Source organism: Cygnus atratus, chromosome 2 (assembly GCF_013377495.2).
Source record: "Cygnus atratus isolate AKBS03 ecotype Queensland, Australia chromosome 2, CAtr_DNAZoo_HiC_assembly, whole genome shotgun sequence".
Classification (NCBI taxonomy): domain Eukaryota; kingdom Metazoa; phylum Chordata; class Aves; order Anseriformes; family Anatidae; genus Cygnus; species Cygnus atratus.
In genome coordinates, this window is record NC_066363.1 from 99,029,114 (window position 1) to 99,040,660 (window position 11,547).

The window sequence follows — 11,547 nt, forward strand, 5'->3', positions numbered from 1 at the left end:
GAAGTCAGAAGCTGGTCAGCTCTTCCGACTGCTACCATTTAGATTTGTTGATACATGAAACATGAACGTACCGAGACACAAATTTTCTAGAGAAACCAGCTCTACCCTAATAAACTAATCACCGAGTCTCAAGAAGGTGCCCAGGGTTGTAATAACCCTGGGCAGTAAGAAATAAAGAAAGTAAGATTAATTGTCCTGAAGTGCTTGAAATCTATAGGCTGGATTCTGCTTGTACTAAACCCACAAGCAGAATATCCAGGGATTTCCAGTGTGAATAGGAGGAAAGTCACTGGAAAGCATCATAAAGTTGACGTTTAAAAACAAAACAAATTTAAAGGTGAAAGAGCAGGCAGATGCAGTACACACTACAACCTTTGAGATACTGAGGTATTCTAATGAACTGAACAGCAACTACTGAAGCAATTATGTTATGGTAATACATTTTGAAACAAGTAAAATCAGACACAAAAAAACAGACACCACAACAGATTGATTCAGCACCCAACTCTTACAGATTAAATATGGTTACAATTGAACACATTCCAACAACTTACAGTTAAAAGGTACAAAACATAAACCTACAGTATTTTTATTTTTGGTAAATCCTGCTTGTCTTTCTGAACCCTATAGCTCTAGTAAAGAGGTATTCACTGATAAAAGTTAGGTTCAGTTATTTATCATCTAAATAAAAAATAAAAAATAAAGAAAAAATAAAGAAAGAAACAGTACTAAAAGCATCAGGAAAAAATCACAGTTAAATCAGGAGTCTGATGCAATTTCTATGCATAAATGATTAAAACCAAAAATGCAACAAAACTAAACTTTCTGAATCATGGATATAAATCCAAACCATGCAACTTGTGCCAACCAACAGAACAACACAACCAAGGTTTTAAGCAAGTAAACCTTTCTCCCTCTCTGTACAGGACACCCAATATTGATAACTCTACGGCTTCCTTCTTCTCGTGGTAACCAAATGCAAGCTAATTTTTTTTGCCATCTTCTTCTGCCAATAGAAGAAAATTTTTAATCAATATCTTTCTCAACATTTGTGCCAAGCCTTCAAAATCATGAAGTCTAAAGATGGAAGTCTCCTTTTCCAGTAGGCATGCTGAATTTTAGAATTTTTGCCTGTTTTAGGATTTTTGCAGCGTTTGCCCTTAGTTACAACTCCTGCCTCCTCAGGACCGGATTCGGTCCCTTCCCACATGGGCACAGTTGGCACTGGCTCTCAGAGGGTATGTGCAGAGTGAGGTGTTCACCCGGGGTGAGCATCCGGGTTGCTGGATGCCCAAACTGCTTGGAGCAGTGGTGCTGGCTGGGTTGGCTCCGAGCCCCTGGCACTGGGGCCATGACCAGCCACGGGCTTCCTCAGTCCCCCCTCGTGGGGAGGATCAGCCCTGGCACAACCCGCAAGCACACACATGCTTCACCCTTTTGGTGGCTCTGAGGGGTCAATGCATTCCTCACTTTGAGGGTGTCGAGAAGGTTAGGTCTGCAGGAATGAGTCCTCGCAATTAGAGGAAAACTAAGAGCCTTCCCGAACCATGAGATGCTTTAAATTGCCGCAGTGCCTCGAGACACGGGAGCTTTGCTTTGTGAGAAGTCTACTGCCTAATAGAAACGCACGCGTCCTCGATGTCGGAACAATCTACAGTAAAGTAAAAAATTAAAAATGCATGTCCGTAAAAGCACCAGTTACACGTGCCGTGTATATCATAGTCACACCACTGTGTATCTTGATAATTACCATTTGGAAGTGCACTGAATTAGACTGCATGCAGTAGATATTCGTCTGAATCACTAACAGTATCTCTAATTCAAATACAAATATATACTCTCATGACTATGCCCCCTACATACCTTTTCTCTTCAGCAAGCACAATTAAATCATTATTACAATCTAATTTGGCACGCAAATGGTGTTTTATTAAGTCAGAAAGCTGGTCGTGACTTCCCCGTCCCATTTGCAGTACCAGGCTCCAACAGAAGGGTCCCTGCCCCGCCTGCCCCACAGCCTCCCACTCGCTTGCCGTGGCCTCATCCAGCGCCATGGCCAGCCTCCAGGCCACCAGCCTCGCCCAGCACAGCGCAGCATCTGCGCCAGCTGCGTAAAGATGCTGGGAGCTCTCCTGAATGGAAGTAAATTGCTTCCATTTCTGGTAGTTTTCTTAAACACCAAAAATAGAGGCTATGTGCTGAAGGTCAAGTTTGCAAATCTAATAAAATGATAGATAACTGAACAAAAATTGGCGAGATAATGTAACACACATGTTACCTTACTCCACATACTTTTCCAGTACTTTCTTATTAATTTGCCTAAAAGCGTGTGCATGTTTGGAAAGCTGCTATGTAGGCTGAACTCATTTTCTTTACTAAAGTGTAAACAGGCACAAGCGTCCGATAGGACCAAATGGCAAAAGACGGATAGAGAGAAAGTCGGAATACCTGGGTCTGGAGCAGTCATTTCACACACACTTATCTTTAATCTAACCAGCTGAACCAAACGCTGATGTTTTGATTGGCCACATCTGTAGGTACGGTGTGTGTAATTAATTGTTCGTTCAAAAATGCAATTTCATGATGCATTTGACGATTTAGGTATACAACAGTTTTAGTTTTCAGAGCCGACTAAAAATAGTGATTTTAATTTATTCCTGCTGCCTACAATTACCCACAACCATGTATTTTTAAATATTTCCAGCCTATAAAAATTACTAATTTTTGCCACTTGTGTTTATCTGCATTTAGACTTTGATTTGGATAAATTAAGCTCTCAAGTGTTCCTTGCTTTATGAAACTCTGCATGTTGTACACTTCAACACAAATAAATGACTTCTACCATTAGAGGTTTAAATAATGTAATGTATTTCATGCTCAGCCTGAAGCTGGATTCCAATGAAGTTGCTAATGCACGTAATGATTAAGTGTAACTCAAATACTAACTGTGTTGTTGAAAACATGACAGGCAATAATTTGGTCTATTATATTCTGCCATTTAATTGCCTAGTACAGACATTCTCTGACACGTTATGAAGCAATGATTTACAATTATTCAAGCTGCAAAGGTCAGAAAGTGACATTATAATCATCTACACAGAGATCCCTTCTAATGCACAAAAACTAGGTAATACCACACAAAAATAGTTTTACTAGAGTAGCAACTTTCTATTTAAGATTTCCCAAACTGCACACGTATAAATAATTAATTTACATTACAGTACATTAAGGCATCCTTGAAAATATAATGTTTTTCCTGCTCCTACCAATAAATTTACGTATAAGTCTTTTTGCTTGCTAAAAGTGATCTTAAGAGCGGGCTTTCACTAAAAGTAGCCTGACATTAACAGGCTGAAAATCTAAAAGATTTTTTTTAAAACATAACACAGGAGTACAGCCAATTTTTTGATGCATCTGGTCAAAGCACATTCTCATCTATAAAGCAGGAAGGTCTGTTACCCACTATACTCAATATAGGTGAGTATTTTTCTTTAGATGTTCTCAAAGCAACCAGTGTCATTAAAATACTAAGCTTTATACAGATTAAGATCTCCCAACTATTCTTAGCATTAACAACAGCAGCAAAAGTGAAGTTATTTCCATGCTTGGGATACTGTAACTCTTGTCAAAGCTTATTTATATGGGGCTTTAAAAAAAAAACAAAAAAAAAAAAAAGGATTTAGCAAGATACTTATTTAACAGAACATCTTATAACATCTCCAGAATTAATTGGGAAAAAGAGTTTGAAAGCAAAACGAGGACTGAGAAGCACAAAGGAAAAGAGAGTAATACATCCATTCAGCAAAACAAATCCAGAACAAAAAAAATAAAAGTAGGAAAAACAAAAAACAAACAAAAAAACACAGGGAAAAAATAATTCGGGGGGGGGGGGGGGGGAATCTATTTCCACCCCCTCCAATTGTCCTCGTGTCTGTTCCTTAAAACACTTGACTACTATATATAGAATAAACATGATAAAGACATTACTACAAATGACTTTTCAATTTTTAGGAGGGTAGTATATATATGTTTATGTGCATGTCTTAAATACTGACAATCTTCCTAAAAATTCAAACCTACCTTACACCTATCTTCCTCAGTAGATTTTTTAGGAAGTCATAAAGGAGAGGGGGAAAAATGAACGAAGCAGCCATTCTTACTTGAAACATGTAACTACATCCCCCAAAATTCTGTTCTTGAAAGCAAAGGCAAGAACAAGGCAAAGGAATAGTAGATGCTTTTTTAAATCAAAAATTGCCTATAAATTCTGTTCAAAATCTCAAGTGCAGAACAATGCATTTTTCATGTTCTACCTGAGGCATAAAATTTGAAAAGTGCATGATAAGCCTTTTCAAGCCTTTTCACTGCATTCCAGCAGGCAAATGAAACAAAAATTTTAAATGCTGGGCAACCAAGATTTGCTCATCTCACCCAAGGTGTTGTGTCAGCCAAATTCAGAGCCAGACTTACAAAAATTAAATTCAAATATGCAGCAGTTTGCTACACACGGAGAATAGATACAACCTCTGAAATAACGGGATATATTTTACAGCCATGGGTATGGAAAAGAAAACAATTAACGCACATCTGTGATAAGAAAATGAGTAGCAGACGGTTTATTCCAAATGTTAAAACATTAGCGGTGTCCAATTTCTGTATCATGTAGTTTCTGCCGTGCAGCTGAAGAAAAACAAACCCTGAACTTCAATTAAAAAACAACAACAAAAATCACAGCAAAATTACTGCATTTTTCAACAACCAAGTGAATTATATATTGTGTACTTCGTATCATGTAAATATGAGGAACATTTGGAAAATTTAGACACAGCAAACCCTTCCAATAAGAACAATACAGATATGTTGTGGGTTTTTTTAAGTGATTTTTTTTTTCAAAAGTGTTATTTTGAGAACACACTACACCACAATGTTGCACTGACATTTCACCTTTAAAAAGTGCCCAGGCAGATTCAAAAGCTTTTGAAACACAAATTATCCTCACACGTAGCAGAGGGCTTATTACTACGAATCTAAAAGTCAGAAGATAGAATATTAACTACTGCAGAAAAGAAAACATAGTGCAAGACCTTCTGTTTGTGACAAAATTACAGAGTTAATGTTCCTGAAAGATCACTTCACCTTTTAAAGCATGATTTTTAAAAAGGTAAAATTTATAGCAATTAAAGCTAATGAAGAAATGCAGCATGAGCTGCTTATGTTCAGGAACTAATAGGTCCACTGAGCATTTCTAAGATTATTTAGCCATCAATGATAATGAATTGACATTGTCAGTGGTGTTAATGTACCAATGCTCTATAGTGCCACTAATCCGATAGCCAATCCTAGCAATTTTTTTTTTATGTTGCCACTTTATGTTTTTTAACTTACACACTACCCAATGCTTTCATTAAAAATAGCAGAAACACAGCACAAGCTATTACACTTTTTTCTGTTCTTCCACATTAAAGGATGGCATATTCATTATTTGGACTACAGTTCAAACTGCTCTGGTCATTCCTTCTCCCTCAAATCCTGCCCAATTCTTCAGGTCTGTTAGCTGTAGTATAAAAATGTCTTTTCCAATTAAATCAATGTTAACGTGTAATTCTTAAAATACATTTTTTGGTGCACATTAAGTGAAATGTGATGATTATTTGAACAAGTATATAAATCAGATTTTTGTGAGCACGGATTATCGTGGTGTATGTCTCTTCAGCTCATTGTTTTGTCATATCTAAATAGCACAGCTTCATGTTGTTGATGCAAATTAGGAGTAATACAATACTACACAAAAATGGAAAATGAGTACCTGCTTGGCTACCAGGTATGACATATCAGCAACACGTAGTAAGCAATCAGCTTCCCAAACTGACTACCATTTAAGCCCACTGTTTAAATCATCCATGTCATGAATTACAAGCAAGTTGTGTATTTTCTGAGACATATTCTAAGAACATGTCAACCCTGGAGGGAAGGAATGATTTTTGAAAAGTGAGAAACTGTGCCAAAGCCTAATCAGTTTAATTCTCTTTTTATAAAAGATACACTATTAACTGTTTCAAGATTTTCGACTTTGCCTTTGATGATTACGTAGTTAAATAACATGATTTTTCTTTCTAAGTTAAAAGGGAACTGAATAAAGAACCATTGTCAAGTTTGTTGAAAACTTCTAAAGAACAGAGCTTAGCCTCAGCTAAACAGTTTTGTGGATCTGTAGTTGATAACCATCTCCCATGCCAAATTCTCAGTAATCCATATAGCAGACACAGCAAATAAGATTTTTCAAACAACATAAAATAGGCTACTGTGCATAAAGTTCATTTTAAGCATGCTGCAAAAATAAAGAGTAGCACGAGTTATTCTACTACTGATATTCAGTGGACTTAAGAATTAGGCTCATACATTTTTATTTCGTGTTCCAAGAAGTCAGCAATTAATTTTCTTAAGTGAGTAAAAACATCCAAAGTATCTCATAATGCTGCATGCAAAATTATTCGAAAAACAGAGAGATGAATCAGTGAAAATCACTCAGCTGCATCTTCAGCTGAAGATTCACTTGTCCTTTAAAATGTGTAACTCACTTTGTCCTGCAGTGGATCAGTATGCCAAGACTGAAAAAAAACCTCCCTGCTTAATATTATCCCTAACAGCACACCACACCATTCATGTGTGCACTGCATCATCTAATTGAACCTGTGCTGTTCTACACATTAGCCATAAGACTGCTATAGCAGGTTACATAGGTTTGAGTAAAGTGTTTTTATATGATGCATATATTAGTTAATTTCTGTAGCATAATAACATTAAAATATATTTTTAATCAGAAGTAGGGTATTAAAATCCAACTTTGAATGTCCTATGATGTACCATATATGCCATGGCATTTTAAAACCTTTTAAACATTTCTGCTAAATTAATTAGTTTTGCATTAAGGAGTCTCAATGCCTCCTATTAAATGCAACACATTTGAAGGACAATTAAACATTATGAACGATCCTTCTGAGGAAATAACGATTAAGTAAAAAAGAAAAACAAGATTTTTTTGGTAACAAACAGGAACACAAGCATACATAAAAGACTTCAATTTATTTTTAAAGTCTTATGTCTGCAATATTTTAGACCCATTTGTTTGAAAAATCAGTCTTCTGTTTTGTTTTCGTAAAGAATGAAAACCCTAATGGAGTCCAGAAATCTGTTAATGGTACTAAAATTATAACAGTATAGCAAAAGAAAAAACCCCACACAGTAAAGTCTATATTATATATTTTTTATGTCTTTAAATGGAATTTACAGTTCTCCCTGGCAATGTGAATGAACATCCTATAATTTAGTCAATTTACAGATTACAGGTTCAAATTGACCTTGTAGCCCATAAAATTGCTCATCTTCAGTGCAGGATTAGAAGTGGGAAAAGAATGTCATAACTGTATTTAAGGAATTTACCATAACAATGGAAAGGAGGATATGCATGCATAATTTTAGCCACTCTTGCTCACATCAGAGTTTTCAATTCTGAAACAATGCATATCCTGCACTCTTCTCCTGGTTAACCATGGTGGAGACTGTTTCAATTTACTCACCCACAGACATGACACTTGTATTCCCTCATCCCAAGGTGCCTCTTGACATGGTTTCTGGCATCTCCAAGCTGAGCTGTTGCAAAGTGGCATATCTTGCACTTGAATGGCTTTGATCCTAAGTAAAATTTAGCATAAGATATGAGTTGAATTAGAATAATATATCACCCACGGTTAAAGAAATAAAAATTCCTAGGAAAAAATAACCTTTAAAAAAGCCTACCCCACATTTAACCTGTTTGAGATTTTTGCCTAATAAAAAAAGTATCTCGTACATAAATTTATAACGCCCAAGACACAGATGGTATATACTCATTAAAGTTTCCTTAGGTTCAGGACCACGGAAACTACTCTCTTAATGCTTAGTAATCATTCACTTCTATCTTTTTTCTTTTCTTTTTTTTTTTTAAAACAAAGAATATTAAAATGAAGCAAAGAACCTTTCAACAAGATGACAAAAGTTGTTCTACACCTTTCGCCATTTCCAAATACAGAAACTCAGGTTTGATATTAGTGTAAACTCAAAATGTACTTTTTTTAAGCAAGTATATTTAAAGTAAAGTAATTTTACAAGTCTTCTGACTTTGAATAGATTTCACATTAGCATTGGTATTTCAGATTTGTTCTGTCACACACAGAAAATGATTCATCACCTAGCCATTGTAATGACATGCAATGTATGAATATACAGTGGATAAAATATTATGCCTTTATGACTGTTTTATGGTCAAGAATTTATGATTATTCTGCAAACCAGAAGTATTGACATTTTGGCTATTATTTATTTCAAGAACAAACTTTAATATTAAATGTCTAGTGCAGACCAAAGAACTTTAGAATTATTTCTCCAAGGAAAAAGTACCAGGCTATTTCTTGTATCACATTGGTTCAGCAGAAAGTCAAATTATTTGTCTGTCTTAATTATCAGGGATCCTCTCCAGAGTATGGAAAGATTTTTTTTTTTTTACTGAAATAGTTGAATTGGGCACATGTCAGTCCCTATTTTACTAGGCAGTAACACTATTCTAAAGTATGCTGTAGCACTTTCCAATTTTCTGACCACTAAATGCTTAAGCCAATAAATCAAAATCATAGAACTGCAGTTAAAAGTAAGTACAATATGGTCACAGATTCTCCATATTATGTTTAGTATATGTTTTGCGAAGTACTTCTTCCAATACAGTTAAGCATAATATGAAATATGTGATCTTTAACAAATATACATAAAGAGCTCTGATAAGAAAAATGTTACACTATATCATACTTGATCAATGAACCTTTTTGCTTTGCCCTTGAAACAGAATCTCCTCCAAGAATCCACTGGTGAAATTGAGGATCTTAGTAAAAAATTTTAGAGTCTTAAATTTCAATTTAATTCCCAAAAGCTGACGAAAAATGAAGCATTTAATTTTAATCTTCTAACTGAAATAAAAAAGTCAACAGTACTAAGCACGGGCAGACAAGGTTGAATATTTCACAGTTCAATGACAATGAAGCCAGATCTCTTAATACTTCCATTTCTACTGTTGGAAGTAGATGTAAAATATATTTAGCACCTGAATGGTTATATCTAGTCAGCTTTATATGTTTAAATGTCAAAAGCAGGTTGAGACTGGAGCTAACAGCAATCACATTCTATCAATCACACTGAAAATCCCCAGTTTATTTAAATGATCCTGATAAAACTAAATTAATCATTAATTTGGTGACATTTCAAATCAACACCGCATTCTATAAAGAGACCCATGCAAATAAAAAAGCCTATCTTTGCGTTAAATAAAAGAGTATTAAAAGTTGATGTTTTAACTTATGATCTTAAAGACTAATTGCACAATTAATAATATCAAGGCCACAGTCAGGATTTCTTTTTAATCTATTGGTGTTTACACTGCTGTTTTATATCACAGAATTCAAATACCAGGTGGATTCAATCCTGTGTTCCTTTAGTTTCTCTCCTACTGATTAAATTGTAAATTCGTTCCTCATTCTGTTACTGCAGGTGTCCCGCAGGGTTTCCATACAAGACCTTTGCTGTTTTCCATTTACATGACTCCTTTGTGAAAAACTGTAGTTCAGACCAATCGTAGCTACAGTGTGCTGACAATACATAAATGTATTATTCCGTTGACTGCTCTCATCCAAAAATCACTGAGGCCTTGAGGTTTATTTATTTATTTATTCCTCACATCCAGAGCTGAATGTCTGTTAACATCTCCATTTAAGCTCCATGAAAATTCACTTGCTGGCAGGCTACAGTCAGTACTTATCACCTGAAACAAAAGCAGTACCTCTCCCCTTTAGGTTGCTGATGCCAAAATCATTCCAGTATCTTCTTGGATGGAAAAAAAATATATATATATGCTTAAGATGAAGGCATTAGACTGAAAGTTAAACAAATGGGGCAAAAATCTCTATTTAGTATAAGGCTATCTGAAACAATATTGAAGCAATTAAACATTTCTTAGCCATATTCATCACAAACGTCAATGGTTCTCATCTGCTGTGTTAATGTGATACTACTGGCTTTACATTTGGCTTTTAGTTCACTAAGAAAAATACTTGCAATACAGCACCTTTCCAACCACATGACTTAAAAAAAAAAAAAAAAAGCCATGGAATTACTTTATCCACAAGCAGAATAGTGGCATGGAAATACAGTGTACATCTTCAGAGGCAGCAGTAAACAATAAGGCTCTTAACTACTGAATTGGGGGGGGAGGGGGAATGAAAACAGACTAACTCTTAACTACAGAATTGGGAAAAAAATGAAAAGAGACTAAATAACACAAACCATGCTGTTGTTTCTCACGAGATGACAGGAGTTAATAATCCTAACACAAAAGAAACCCAAACCTATAACAAAAGTTCACTGCCTATTTTAAGCCAACGTCATCTGCATGTGCAGGCACAACTGTGCCTCTAGCTCAGGCCCAACACAAAGTAAGCAGAGCCACATGAAACACCGTCGTGCCATCTCCTACTACGATTGGGGTATGGATATTAAGATGCCACACTTACATTGGGCAAGCCTTCCATTAACTGAGGAAATCTGATGAGAAACGAAACAAAGATGATGTGGTTGCAGGTGATTTTTCCTCACATGTTGATTGTTAATTAAGTTTATGGGACCTGCATCAATTGCAAACTAAAAAGTCTTCCACCTCTACTATTCCTTTTATTTGTCTTTACACTTCCTCATTTTCACTTGTCAACATGTGATGGACTTGCTTGTTATCTCCTCTGTAGCAAAGCTTTCCTTTCATTTGCAACGTGAAAATCTCTTAGATTATTTAACAGTATTTTGAAATGATATTTTTTCTATTAATGTAAATCATTAGTTGTTTCTTTCCACAACTTTCCCTTCCATTCCTCCCTACCCCAAAACCATTACCAATTACTCAAATTAATTTTTAAAAAATAGAAAAACAGGGAGTTAAATATGGTTATACATACAAACATATATCTATATACATATATGCACATCCAGATGCTGAAGAAAGACTTAGAAAAAGCACATAATCAGAACAATAGATTGGAAAATAACTGCAGCTTCTCCTCCTGTTATGCACCTGATGTTACCCTGGAAGAGATGAGAGAAGCTAGAAATACTACTGTGCTTTGCCTCACCAACAGTGGATGTACAGCTGGTGGTGTAGGGCAGTTCCCTCTGCCACCACTCCAAATAACCCCACAACGTTTGTTTCTTATTCAGCTGCATCTGTTGTGATCTGACAGACTGGAGGGAAAGGTTCTATGACACGCAAAGGAAATCACAAATATGAAAACGGGGATTGGAAGAGAAAGCCTTCTTCCCATTAACTGTTAATAAAAGTCTCCACATTGCTATTTATGCGAATAAGCAAAGCATCAGAAAAGCGATCCATTTAGAGGTGCTGTGAGAAAGAGGCCAGATTAAACTCTCATCTGTAACCCTTCTACACCCCTCCAACAAGCACCACCAAAAAGTGACTTG

At 35.7% G+C, this 11,547-nt stretch overlaps 1 protein-coding gene across 3 annotated transcripts in view; it reads right to left on the reverse strand.

The window, feature by feature from the left end:
- The window catches only part of ZNF407 (zinc finger protein 407), a 337,501-nt gene that overhangs the window by 294,042 nt on the left and 31,912 nt on the right, over positions 1-11,547 (reverse strand). For all 3 annotated transcript variants that reach the window (XM_035550564.2, XM_050708975.1, XM_035550565.2), the window contains one exon: positions 7,578-7,692. In XM_035550564.2, the coding sequence (XP_035406457.1) occupies positions 7,578-7,692 (115 nt within the window). The remainder of the gene's footprint in view (positions 1-7,577; positions 7,693-11,547) is intronic.